Source organism: Anguilla rostrata, chromosome 11 (genome assembly GCF_018555375.3).
Source record: "Anguilla rostrata isolate EN2019 chromosome 11, ASM1855537v3, whole genome shotgun sequence".
NCBI lineage: Eukaryota > Metazoa > Chordata > Actinopteri > Anguilliformes > Anguillidae > Anguilla > Anguilla rostrata.
In genome coordinates, this window is record NC_057943.1 from 19,616,139 (window position 1) to 19,630,124 (window position 13,986).

At 41.5% G+C, this 13,986-nt stretch overlaps 1 protein-coding gene across 1 annotated transcript in view; it reads right to left on the reverse strand.

Moving 5' to 3' along the window:
- Window positions 1-11,916, reverse strand: part of LOC135234208 (myosin-7-like) — a 22,019-nt gene extending 10,103 nt beyond the window's left edge. The window contains exons 1-25 of the mRNA XM_064298573.1: window positions 11,719-11,916; window positions 11,184-11,287; window positions 10,777-10,920; window positions 9,922-10,078; window positions 9,743-9,770; window positions 9,077-9,173; window positions 8,352-8,372; window positions 7,938-8,030; window positions 7,184-7,247; window positions 6,999-7,097; window positions 6,799-6,902; window positions 6,566-6,704; window positions 6,029-6,147; window positions 5,609-5,758; window positions 5,313-5,483; window positions 4,741-4,920; window positions 4,369-4,501; window positions 4,106-4,176; window positions 3,191-3,278; window positions 2,912-3,029; window positions 2,637-2,760; window positions 2,005-2,141; window positions 870-1,125; window positions 509-751; window positions 165-341 (exon numbers count right to left, since the gene is read on the reverse strand). Of these exons, the coding sequence (XP_064154643.1) occupies window positions 165-341; window positions 509-751; window positions 870-1,125; window positions 2,005-2,141; window positions 2,637-2,760; window positions 2,912-3,029; window positions 3,191-3,278; window positions 4,106-4,176; window positions 4,369-4,501; window positions 4,741-4,920; window positions 5,313-5,483; window positions 5,609-5,758; window positions 6,029-6,147; window positions 6,566-6,704; window positions 6,799-6,902; window positions 6,999-7,097; window positions 7,184-7,247; window positions 7,938-8,030; window positions 8,352-8,372; window positions 9,077-9,173; window positions 9,743-9,770; window positions 9,922-10,078; window positions 10,777-10,920; window positions 11,184-11,287; window positions 11,719-11,818 (3,117 nt within the window). The 5' untranslated portion in view covers window positions 11,819-11,916. The remainder of the gene's footprint in view (window positions 1-164; window positions 342-508; window positions 752-869; window positions 1,126-2,004; window positions 2,142-2,636; window positions 2,761-2,911; window positions 3,030-3,190; window positions 3,279-4,105; window positions 4,177-4,368; window positions 4,502-4,740; window positions 4,921-5,312; window positions 5,484-5,608; window positions 5,759-6,028; window positions 6,148-6,565; window positions 6,705-6,798; window positions 6,903-6,998; window positions 7,098-7,183; window positions 7,248-7,937; window positions 8,031-8,351; window positions 8,373-9,076; window positions 9,174-9,742; window positions 9,771-9,921; window positions 10,079-10,776; window positions 10,921-11,183; window positions 11,288-11,718) is intronic.
- Between the last annotated feature and the right edge of the window lie 2,070 nt (window positions 11,917-13,986).

The window sequence follows — 13,986 nt, forward strand, 5'->3', positions numbered from 1 at the left end:
TTAAAGATGTATTGTACAGTAATTGTAGAGTTTTCAGTCACTTGATTTGGACCATTAAATCTGTAGATGTGTATAAAGGTATTTCCTATTTACGGTGGAAAATAGGTCCTTAGGCACTGATTGCGTGGTATGTGTAACAGGAGCTTGTGCTGGCTTGAACTCACATCATCCACTTGCTGTTCCAGCTTGGCCTTCGCCTTGGTCAGCATGTTGACTTTGTCCTCTTCGGCCTGCAGGTCATCCAGGGTCTGCTGGTGCACCTCCTGAAGGGCCTTCTTCTCTTTGGTCAGCTTCAGAATGGACTCATCCAGAGCTGCCATCTCTTCGATCATGTTCTTCACCTGGTAAGGGGCATAGTTCAGAGGGAGGTGAACACAGGCTTGTGATACCTGTATAGCACATCCACAGCTGCCATGCACCTGCCCGTGGTCTGTGTTAATAATAATAATCTCATCATCTTCATAAGCATAATAATGCACATTAAATGCTACTTGGCAGCCATCCTTACCTTATTCTCAATGGAATGTTTATCTTTCTCCACCTTGGCCAGGGTGATCTCAAGGTCATCAATGTCCTTCTTCAGCTCAGCGCACTCATCCTCCAGCTTGCGTTTCTTGGCGACGATACTGGCATTTACCTCCTCCTCGTCCTCAAGTTGCTCTGTCATTTCCTTCATCTTAGCCTCCAGTTGGATCTTAGTCTTGATCAACAGGTCGCAGCGGTCCTCTGCATCTGCCAAATTGTCCTGTTCCTGGAGACACAAAGAGAGCATGCAGCAAAAACATTTAGTTGGGACATGACCACAATCTTTAACCTCATCCTTTCATCTCTAGAGCTCTTTGCTCATCATATTGTCCTTAGACACTCACGGCCTGGAGCTGTAGAGAGAGGTCATTCTTTTCTTGAGTCAGGGTGACCTGCTTCTCTTCCAGGTCCTTGCGTTTGGTCTCAGACCTTTCCAGGGCCTCCTTCAGCTTGAGGAACTCCTCCCTCAGGCTAGCCAGCTCCTTTTCAGTGGCAGCACTCTTCAGGAGAGGCTTGATCTTGAAGAAGAGCCTCATCCAGGGCCAGTTCTTTACTGCATTGAAGGCACGGATGTTCCATTGGATCACCATGAGGGCCTCCCTGCATGGCGGGTAAGGTTTCATTAGTGCATGGAGAGGTGGATGGATGGAGTGCAGAGTGCAATGGAAGCTCAACTAAGAAACTCAACCATATAGAAAGGATGCCAAGGGATGAATACATTTCTTCATTTGATTAATGATTCCCTATTGGTGTTTGTGAAGCATGGTTCCCAATTACCTCCCACTATTGTTCTAAATTAGAACTGTATCTCACTCACCAAATTTGGCTTGGGACATTTCAATGTATCAGGTGTCATATTAGTGTTTGCTTTCTGACAGCTAGCATACTAGAATGAATCGAACCAGATCCCTGAAGTACCTCTGAGCTCAAGGCTTGACAGAGGTGAGGTAAAGGCGGTTTGTTATTTAAAACTAAAGCCCTCTGTGAAATAGGAGGATTTAATCCCTTGTCACCCATGCAGAAATTCCATCTACGTGGTCACTTCAAGTTATGGCCTCTGTGGACAAAGGGGCCTGTGGGATTTAGGAGTTATTTTTAAGAGGGTCTGAACAGCTGCTGTCAGTCCTCTTAAGAGACACATGTCACCACCTGCCTCAGTGGACTCTGTTTGTATTCAGTTTAAAATTGGCTATTTCCAGAGGGACCACACGCATGTGCGCATGCCACGTGTGCAGGCACACGCCTCACACACGCCACGCACAAGGCCCTCGCAGTCCCCGAACATATGTCACATGCCACAACTTCTAACAGACCCGGTTGCTACAATAAGTTTTGGTACGCAGAATTTTTTTCTTCAACTGAGCCATAATTATGGGCCTCATAAATTTCTCCTCAATCTGGAAAAGAGAGGTGCTGTTGCAGCTCTATTTATGTTCGCTCGGATAGATTCAACTCGGCCGCTAAGAACGTTCATCTTACTTTCTCTCCAGCAGCATCTGGCGTTCCGTCCTCATGATCTTTCCACGGCAAATGGCCTGCAGCATGGTGACGATCTTAGCCAGTCGCTCATCTCGCATCTCCTCCAGATGGCCCAGCAGCCCAGCCTTAAAGAAGACCTGGCGGCCCAGTCCAGAAAAATACGAGCACACCTTCAGTGTTTCTCTCAGATGAACACCTCAATCCACATGACTTGTTCTATGCACATCATCCATAGTTCATATTAAAGGCTAGGAGTCTTGTTTCTTTGTTTCTATTTCAACAAGCACACTGATGGTGTTCTTTTTATCTTCTAATTATTCCTGTCTCTAATTTGGAATGGCCAATCTCAACTGTAGGTCCATCCCATTATCGCAACATTCTCAGTTAATTCAGGTGGGTCATATATTTTCCACTCTGCAAACTGTAAGCAGCCCCTCCTACTGTGCACAGATTGTGTGGGCAGATTGTAGGTGGCCGATTGATCAGAGGAGTTGCTAGAGAGCAACGAGACGGGGGTTGGCAGTTCTCTGAAAGTATACTGTGAACTCCATTTCTGAAATTTATTAACTGCTGTCCTATGTCTTATCTGATGCTTGTGTGAGGAAACAGCATGCAGTGACAGCCATGCACACCTTGGTATGCCCAAACTTGTACTGGCCGTGATCAATATCCAGGGAGCCCAGAAGCTTCTCTGCTGCTTTCCTGCTGTCCACAAACTTATCATCCGGAATGGCATGGGGATTCAGAAGTCGGTAGCTGCAGCAAATGTTTTTAATTAAAATCTGGTCTAAAGAGCTTGAAGACTTTCAAGCCTAGAGATAACCCACATTACTGAATATTTGTTGAGAGAGAAAGAGAGAGTGAGTGTGTGTGGATATTTGTGATCATTAAAAAAGGCGTAGCTCACCGCTTTTTTAAGTCTGCATAGAGGATACGGTTGGGAAAGCCCTTTCTGCAGATGCGAATTCCCTCCAGCACACCGTTACAGCGCAGCTGGTGTAGCACCAGGAAAGGGTCCATAGTCCCTGCAGAGGGGGGTGGGTGAATGAAAGGTGCTCAGATATATAGGCAACCAAGAGGAGGTCAAGACTACCCAAGAGTACGAGCCATTATAATGATCAGAGGCGGGTGTTAAACTGCATGTATTTGGGTCATACTGGAGGACACTGTGGTGGTCATGTTGTACCTGGAGTCTTGGCCTCATTTGGAATGATGCAGCGCACAAAGTGGGGCTGGGTACTGCGCAGGTTTGTCATCAGCTTGTTCAGATTTTCCTACGGACAGAGCATCAGATGTGAGACAAAACCGTGGGAGCGGCTAACACAGGCAAGGTCCTGTCTGAGAATCACTGAGCAAGCACTGTGTGGATGCTCTTTCAATAACTAATACCCCCTGGTGTTTTCAAAAAATTACTTTTAATTAGTTGCTCTGAGGAAAGGCAACCTGAGATTGAGAATGTCCTCTTTCTCCTCATTGATTCTCCTGTGCTTCCCAGTAGCAGCCAGCATGACCTACCTGGGATCCTTGAGGTTGAGTGAAGCTATGGAGTGTGGAGCTAGCACAGACTTAAAGTGATGTTCATGTGTCAAGTTCTCTAAACATCACTGCAAGTCTTAACTGCCTCCTCCTCAGGAACAGGACCCACGGTTCACACGTGCAAAAATGCCCCCCACAAACTCTTAATTGCTCTGTACATTCTGAGCTCTGCAGCTCACTGCCATAGACCAAATGTGCCAGTTTCACAGTTACCGAGAGACGTAAATATAACCAGCAGGGGAAGGACGAGGCAAATCAGTGAAAAAGCAGTTTGATGCGCTGAAGACTCCTGTGCTTTAACTCCAGTTAATATAAGGTCAACTAGGTTGAGTGCATATTCCTCAAATTCTGTCTTTGTTTTTTTGTCTTTGTAAACTATGCAAATAAAAATAAATATTGTGCTTTAATAAATGTTTAACTTCCTATTTTGAGCTGGAACAGTAAGAAATCTGAGGCAGTATGGTTATATAGAATGAGAATAAATAGTATTACCCATATAATGCTAGCGTTTGTTTTTTTATAACTTAAATATTGTCTCTATCTTGCAGCAAAAGAAAAATCTCACCTTGTGCAGCTGAGACACAGTCTGGAAGGATGCTGCTTTTCTCCTCTTCTCCTTGGTTCCTGGCTTGGGCTCTGCAAAAATAATTACCAACAGCTCAGCTCATCTCCCATTCACGAGGCCTTCATTTCAGGTGAGTTAAATTAACTGTAGGGGCCATGTGTCTTCTCTGATTGGAGCAGAGATGGAGGTGGAGAATGTGCCTTGCCTAACAGGACACTGACAGCTGTCATTGACATGGTTCACCAACATACACTGTTAAGTACCTGTGTCAGCACTGACATAGTTCTCAAACAGGGAGGCCAACAGCTTGTTAGCTGACTTCTGGAAACAGCCCACCACTGTCTCATTCAGAGGGTCTTTATTTTTGTCTAGCCAGCCACAGATGTTATATGGTACCTGGGGGGAAAATAAGACAATAAAGTATGAACATGTGTCTGAAACCGTGATATCTCCATAAATAACACATAATATTCTTGAATACAAATATCCTTTCTGAATTTTCATATAGGCATAATAAAAATAGTTGATTCCAGGTTGCTATACTGTCCAAAGTTGTATCATATATAGATTTTGGTCAGAGCCACCCAGTTCCTGTTTCTCTTGAGCCCCCTCTCTGCTAGTACACACTCACTCACCACACCAGCATAGTGCACCAGCTCAAAGTGGGCCTCGAACTTGCGCTTCTTGTCAGGCCGAGGCTTTTGGAAGATGGCCGACTTCCCGTGGTGATTGTCATAAAGCTTTGCCTTGAAGCTGCTGTCGGTTGCCTTGGGAAACATACATTCTTCCTCCATAATAGACAGGATTCCCATCGGCTGCAGTGATAAGCAAACACACACGCCTGTGTGTCACATGCTAAGCACATTGTTCTCCTTTTCAGCATCCTTTTAATTTCTTGTTTTAAAATTAAACTATGGTATGGAAAGCAGACCTGGGTCAAATATGTATTTGATAGATTTTAAGTACTTTATTGTATTTTACAAGAATATTTTGTATTTAATATTTTGTCATTTAAACTCTTTCTAAATACCAATACTTAAATACTCCTTTATTTGATTTAAGTCTGATACAAATCATTGTTCAATTCCTAATTTACTGCACTGCTTAACTTGCATAAATTTTACCCAACCAGTGAATTGGTAAAAGAATATCCTTCTCTCACAGATAGCTGCCATCAACCACATGACCACCCCCTGCCCCTACACACCTTCTCAATAAGGTCGATGCAGGCCTGCAAGTCCAGGCCAAAGTCAATGAAAGTCCATTCAATGCCCTCTCGCCTGTACTCCTCTTGTTCCAGGATGAACATGTGGTGGTTGAAAAACTGCTGCAGTTTTTCATTGGTGAAGTTGATACACAACTGCTCAAAGTTGTTGAACTGGAATTAAAAGGGGAGCGAGAAGAGAATCAAACTCAATTCTGAAATAATGCTGGGAGTGATGCAAAAGCAAAATAATAGCCAACGATTATGAAACTTCTAAAATTGCTCTGTGGAAAACTCACTTCGAAAATCTCGAACCCTGCAATGTCCAGGACTCCGATGAAGTACTGGCGCGGCAGTGCAGTGTACAGCGTCCTGTTAATGCGGCCCACTAGCCAATTGAACATGCGGTCATATGTGGCTTTGGCCAGAGCACCCACAGCATAGTTCACCTGCACCAGGAACATACAGACATGAGCACACAGGTCACGTATTTCTCACTCTCATGGTTTCAGAAAATTGCTATGTCACGTCTACAGAGTGGTGTTTTAAAGGACAACTGGCAATTAAGCTGCTTTAACACTAACAATGTATTACTCACATTTTACGCCTCAGAAAAGTGTCAAATCCAGCAGTGATACCCAAATACATGTCAGACACTGTCAGCACCATTTGGAAGGAGGGGACAGGCTTATTTTCAACATTGGAAAAAGTGAGCTCACCTGCGCCACGGTCTGTCCCTTGACAATGTACTCATTTCCCACCTTGACACGGGGGTGCAGGAGCCCCTTAATCAGGTCCGCTGAACTGATCCCCATCAAGTAGGAAGCTTTGTCAGCACCTGTAGGATCAACACACCACAGCCATCATCTGTTACAGGCAGACCAAACATTTACCTACAGGAAGTGAGAGGGTGATGCGTTCTTCAGGTCAGATAATCATTTGAGATACTATATCTCTTAAAATGCAAGTAAAATTTATTTAGAAAAAAACCTGCACTGCAACCCTGAGAATTTAAGTAAACATTCTAATAAAGAGCTACAAAGGGTACAACCATATGAAATTTTGTTTTGAAAATCAGGAAAATGCATGTGTTCCTTTTAAAATGTTCAGTAACCCGCAGGACTTTCACTGGTGTCTATCTGGTTGAAGTATGTCAAATAATTATTTGACCCAGATCTGATATATTCTGGTTGGACAGCTGCAGCTCTAGCAGATGGTGTATGAATTTTGGGAGGGGGGAGGGGTGCGGGGCTTACTCTCTGTGCCGTCAGTCTCCGCCTGCTCCTCACGCTGCCTCTGCTTGAACTTCATGTTTCCAAAGTGCATGATGCCACCGACTATTTTATAGCAGCCATACTTTTCCTCTGCACTGAAGCCCAGGGTGTCCATGGCATGCTTGAATAAAGAACGCCAGGGCAAGGTCAGATTACGGGTCTGGACTGAGCGTGTGCAGTGTTCCTAAGGTTAGGGGAGAGGATCTGACTCTTACGTCTGTGGCTAAAAGTTCCTGCCCGTCGTCCATGTTGTCCACTGTGGTCACTCCCTGGGAGCACAAGTGGAAGTCGTAAGGATTTGATGAGACCAGCAGCATGTCTATGGCATTAATGAGAAAGGACATTTTTGTAATTGTCAAGGGAAAAAAAATACTTGATGAACTGGCAAGTATCTGATAACATTCAGACCCCATACCTATAAGCTCTGGCTTCTTCTGGGACATGATCTGATAATAGATGTGGTAGCTTCTTTCCCCAGGTTGCTGAAAGATCACTCTGGATTTTTCTAGAAGATCTAAAAGGGGAAATTAATTACTGTCTTGTGTATAAAGCCTTTTAAAAATGTTAATAAATTGTAATATGGGTTGATGAGCTACACACAGATGTCGATGTCAGCAGAAGCCACTTTGCCCGTGGGTCCAAAATGGATCCTGATAAACTTGCCCTGCGGAGAGAGGCAGAGAATGAGCAGACGCCGAGAGGGTTAAGCTATAATTATGTTTGCCAGCAATATAAAACTATGTAGCTCTCATGCTTACACATTAACAAAATAAACTTTTAAAGGTCAAACCTTCTAAGATTATATGCACGTATAGCACATATAAGGCTAATAATAATGCCAATAACGCCAATAATAATGGTGTACTGGTTAATGATTCATGATTCTTATTTGGTCACTCTTTTTTTATATAATTTTGACTGTGAGCCATCATAGAGTGCATGCATTGTATTTACATAGTGATATGTCTGTAATGTCTTTGATTTAATAAAAGGCCTTTGAGAGTTCTGTAAACAGTAGAGAACAGAAATGAGGATATGTGAACTCTCAGGTGGCCTGCCCGGCTAAAACTCTGGCTTTTATTGCAGTTATGTGACCTGTGGTACAACACTGAATCATCAGTCCCAGTGCAAAAGAGGACCTCATTGTACCAGCTGTTCATGAACTGTAATCCTCCAGTAAAATGACTACACAGTGAAGTTTGAAATGACTACAGAGTGAAGAGTGAAATAAGTGGTAGGGTAGCAACATTTATAAGGTTTACTTTTGGTCTCATATCCCTCTGTAAAGCATTTATATATGAAGCTGTCATTTACCATTACCCTTTAAGGATGTCTGAGCTTGTCTGACACTCACAAATCGGGAGGAGTTGTCGTTCCTCAGTGTTTTGGCATTGCCGAAAGCCTCCATAGCTGGGTTAGCCTCAATTATCTGGTCTTCAAGGGTTCCCTAGCACAGTAAAATATTAGAGGAGAATTTACAGAACTGAATGGTGAACTGACAGTGCATCTGAATAGTGTCATATGGCCCTCTTGCTCAACAACTATTCAACTCCACTGGTGGACTACAATGTAAAAAGTGATAGCTGGTGACCCATACTTATGTGGACACACAAGGTAGACTACAGTCTCCTGAATTAAAATAGAATTTTGGAGCAATGTGATTGGCCTTCAAATATGGTTGTGCATTAAAAATGGGATAAAAATACTTTTTTTATCCATATATCATTTGGTTGTGCAAAAATAAAAAATGTGCAGCACTTGTACCTACCCCTGTTTTAGTGGTAGGTCCCTGCAGAAAAAAGTTAACACACCATGTCAAATACTCACACCATAGAAATGATTAAACAGTTTATAATGACCTTTTATACTGCAATCTTATATACTGACTTCACTTGTTACCACCCAATGATTAGTGGGAAAGCAATACACATGCACTATAATTCCTGACATAAGAATTCAACTGAAAATATCAAAATTTACCAAAAGTATTCAGCTCCCTTAAATTGATAAATCCTCATTTGAAACCGTTTTGTTAGTTCAGGAGCATTAATGACTCTTTTGGTAACATACCTCTATCAACCTTTTAAGTCTTATGCACACTGCTTGACATAAAAATGATTGGGCATGGAAAAGAAGGTTTTCTTTCAGGGTGAAAGATGGATACAAGACTGGGATGAAAAACAAAAAGAGGTGGCTCCAAATGTTAAAGGCAAAACATGTTTTCAAAAAACTGGGAAGAGGACAAGGAGAGAAACATGGGTAGAAAAAGGGGGCTCAAAAATGCAGGAAACAAGGCCGCAAAACAGGGTTCCAAATAATTGGACATTGGTCTAGTCTTGCACTTTTAATGCAAAACAAAATCCCAAAGGTGTTGAAATATTAAATGAACACGAAAAAGACAAAATTAGACAAGCTCTTTGAAAAATACATAAAAATGAAAAAGATGAAAAAATGAAGGGGTAAAACCCACAAATGGGAACCATTTGGCCTTACTCCTGTTTTGTTGACAGCTTCCCCCAGGGCTGCTACAATGGCAAAATACTGAATTACACGTTTCGTGTTGACAGTTTTGCCAGCACCGGATTCTCCGCTAGGTGTGGTAAACAAAAAAATAATAAGAAAACGCACAAAACAAAAAATTAACACAACAAAAAGACATCACTGTAAAGATTCTGAAAAGCGAAAAAATGAGATGAAAAGTGTGTGAAAAAGTTTCCCTTTTTGTATGTTTAATTGGGAATAAACATGAAAAACTAAATAAATATTTAATAAAAAGTAAAATAATAATTCTATAACCTGAAATCTGAGTATGTTTGACCAAAGACATGAATGCTTCAAGCAAAACTGGTGTGTTGCTTTTCACACTCTCCCAAGACATGTATTTGATCTATGATTCCTCCATAAATGGTGCATGGGACATCCAGAACAATGAGTGGAGAATGCAAATTACAGTATATGCAGTGAGAAAAGCTACATGTCATAAATTACAATGTGTCTCCCATGCACATCTTATTAATGAGCTGTTTCGCTCAATGGCATGCCAACTAAACTTCTCATAGAAAGAAGAAAACATTCCAAAAACCAACTCCTCAAAGGGTTAATGCGGATTGGGTTGTGTATGGGATTCAATCATTCCATAAAAATGAGGGAGGGACTTACGTAATGAGCATTGATTGGTTCTCACGATCTGTAAAGGCACACCAACATGGGGAAGAATTAGAAATTATTCATATCTGCAGCAGCTGGTTTGCTAATTACCAAATCTGGCATTAGTCTTTCATCTGGAAAAATCCTTGTTTTAAATTTCCAGAAATGCAAAGAGAAAGGGACGGACTTACTGCGCAACATGTCATTGTAGGCGTTGTCAGCGATGGAGAAGATGTGGGGAGGAGCCTCTGAGCGCCGCTTGCCTTTGTAGGCAGCAACCAAAGGAGCAGTGTAGATGGGCAGCCACTTATAAGGGTTCACCGTGACACAGAACAGCCCGGAATAGGTCTGCATGCACAAGAAGTGGTTGTCACAAGAGGTCACCGAATCTGGGTGTGCCTTGGCCTCGGTGGTCCTTATTTCAGTTCCAGTGTATTGTTTACATGTACTGTTTGTTTCGCTTCAAATCTGAATCATGCCTGAATCCTGATCCAGAACAAACTTAAATTTGTTCAATGTATTTCAATGATTTTGATTAAGAGTTATACTTAACAGTGTCTGGAGTACTGCTTGAAAATTAATTTTAAAAGATCATTTTTGAATTTGTCATTTATGCAGAACTTTGAAATGGTATTGCAGGAGGAAATTCCAGCTTGGGTCCAGCTGGTTTTAAGTTGGTCCAGCTGGTTTGAAGCTGGTTTGAAAACGGTCAAGCTGGAAGCAAGATAGTTGAGATGACAACCATGCTGGCAAGACCATGTCCAGCTGGTGGACCAGCTTGGTACAGACAATAGACCATCATTAAATTCCAGATGGTATTCAGCTGGAGCAGAAGCTGGTTCCTGTTAGATTCCATGTTAGGCTGGTAGCAGGAATTTCCAACAGGGATTCAAAGAATTATCTTAATCATCTAACCATTTAATTAAAATATTGAACATAATTTTCCCCCCTGAAATAGTTCCAAAATATTATTTAATGTTTTAATTTGTTTATTTATAAGTCTTCAAATCTACAGTACTGATGTTAGCCGGGATGGACTGACTCACATATATCATCCAGCTGCTGTAACGCCGTTGCAGGTTAAACAGCACAGAGGCCTCGTTCAGGTTGGTGAGCATAGCCATGTCCTCAATCATGTCAAATTTTGGAGGGTTCATCTGTTGGATGTCATCCTCCTTCACAATCAGGGTCTGAGAGGAAAGAAAGTTGTAGCATTTCCTTTTGAAAAGTAGTCATATGGAGTAATTAATATCCATGTAAGCTAACAAAAAAGGATAAGACAGTAAAATACATTATTTGTGGCTTTTTTTCCTGGATGCGGGCCAATGTGTACCGAACATGAATGTATTCCTTATATTTATTATACGTATTTTCAAACAAATGTTCATGATAGATTAATCATACTAGATGCACGACATGCACATGTCAGCCACTTAAAACACAAAGCACACACCTTTCCATCCCTTGTCTCCGCAGTGATTTTGCCATCTGTGATTTCTTTTATTTCCACGTCGATGTAAGCTTGCTTCTCATCCGGGACCCACACTCTCTTCTTACCTGTGCAACAACCAAGACATGAAACCGTCACTGGCTTAGCTCAGATTCGTATTGCATCTTCGCATTATTAGATTCGGGCTTCTGATCTAATTCAGTGAATCCTGCTGCCGATCCTACATAGAATTTGGGCGCAGACTATTTTAACTGGTTTCAGAATTCGCGTATTTGACGGAATATCTTGATGCTCGGCAACGTCCTGTTCAACGTTTTTTTTATTTATTATTATTTTTATTTTTTAATTATTATTATTTTTATATAAAGTTCCCAGAGCTAGAAAGTAATCATAATAGCCTATCTGCTTCACCACGCGGCCTGTACGACATCGGGGCGCCCAGACTTTGTAAAGTAGCCTGGAAATAGCAAGTGACAGTGCACTCCATCTAAAAGGTCTGCATAAGAAGACAACAAAAGTCAGGGCACATTTTCTGTACCGTCGAACGCCAGGGTCTGAGCAGCCAAGAGTTCCAGCTCTGTCTTGCGGAGGAAAGGGGCAGCCTCTCCGAACTCTTTCAGATCCCTGAAGTGTGACATGGTGACAGCTCCGCAGCACTACGCACCGACGTTTTCAACTGCACCGACGCACTGGCAATGATGAACTTTTTCCAAAATTCCTGAATAAAAAATATAATGCATATAGTTAACTTTTCAACCTTTACATTTTTTTTTACCTTCACAGTTATCATTAATTCTTTCTTGAACGACGTCATAATATTAACATCACTGTAGCTAAAATGTAACTATATACGAGTAACTACATATAAGTAACCTAAATTAGAGATCCATATCTAAAGTTCATTGCATGATCGAAAGAAAAATTATACATACAACTGCTGACCATTTGTAGTTTTTTTTTTTTTTTTTTCCTTTTTCTGAATTTTGGAATTAGAGAAATTACGGTCAAATTAAATGTATTTATTTTGATAAAATGATATATGGTCACGCACACACTACTTTTTGAAAGGTATTTTACTATTTTAGTTCTAATTCTAGCAATCAATGGAATAAAAAGTCTTAGTAGCTCGAGCATTGTGGACGTTCATGCAGGTGAAGCATACTAACCTTAGAAGGCACACAAAAGATTAGGTCGACGGACTGGAATGCCCTCTTTTATTGTCTCCCTCAAGGTCAGGGTTGAGGGAGATATGTCAGCAATCCCCATGTGTCACCTCCTCAACAGCCTATTGGTGGTGACCGTCTGCCTGAACTGACACAAAAGGCAAGCTGCATTTTTATCTATGCCGGTTATTTTTATAACGACATTGCATTAAACTTGGATAACGGCAACTAAAAGCAAATTGTCTTTGCAATAATGTTCCAAGTATTTTAATCTGCAACTGTTATCGACTTCTCTTACTGTACAAGCAGGGCGTGTGTTGTGTGCGTGTGCACAGTAAAATTACGCACAAGTACACCAACTTTCCCAAAAAAGGTCTAGTAAATGCCTTTAATTCGGAATATTTTAGAACGTGTTAAATGCAGAAGTAATGTGATGTCATACGTTGCTCTTCTCGGAATGGATGCATATAAATTAAGATGGATGTAATTTGCAGAGATTTGCTAGAAAGAGGTACTATGGAGCTAGAATTTAATTGAGAATCTCTGGTGCAATCAACATTACGCAAACAGCCAGATATGATTTCTCTGTACGTATTAAATAGTATTGTTGAGGGTTTTTGGATGGACCGGCTAATGCTATTACTTTTATGATATAGAACTATGTTTACTATTAATATTAAGAGACAATTCAGAAAACTTTTAGGGAGAGGTAGATGACTGTTGTGCATAGCATAAAGATGGGGTAAATGTTTGGTCCAGTAGTCTTGGCCATTTATATGAGTCTGTTTTATTTCATATAGGAGTGGGCTTCAAGTGGTGCAACAATACTGAACAGGATATCTCTAAGTGTGATGTTGTACGGTGTGAGTACTGGAGTTTGAAAATAGATCAAGGGACACTGAGGGGGCTGGGCTTTAGTCCAACAAAGTCTGACTATCAGCATTGGAAAAACCTGTTAGAATCATCCTGCACTCAAGTAGCAAACTGAAAAAAGATTCTGCAGATGGCCTTCTATGTGCTATAGTAATTAAATAATTGTCAACACTGCGAATGTAATTGAACCCATAGTGAAATTTTAAATGGCCATTCGATTGGTGACTGCATTTGGGAGTTGCAGTTTGCATCCATTTGATTTGGAATACACTACAGCATAGGAAGACATGGCAGGTAACGTGAAAACCGGTTGCTGCATGTTCCCCAGCATATGTTTTTCTGCCATATATGCTGAAATGACAAGCATTCGTTGACCAGGTCTAATATCTTCAGGTTATTCACATGATGCCATCAGTGCAGCAGTATTGTATATGCATGCACCAGCAGCATTATTACTGTCAGGGCCTCTTTAAATGTGCAGCTCTGACCTTGAGAACAAAAGAGGAGATAAGTGTCCTTGTATCTGGACTGCAGGGTCCCAGAATAGACAAGAATACAACTCCCCTCCAATAGCCAACATTCCAGATGGAGGCAGACAAGCTGTCGCGGTGAGCGCCACTGTTAAAGAGGTAGAACACTAGTCTGGAGCACTGAGGAACAGTGGACTCCACAGAGACCAAACACATTGCCTGGAAGAGCTGAACTCGGTTACAAATCTGTCATATAGGTTTCTCTTTGAGCTTATATCATCTTGTGCATTTTAGCAGAAA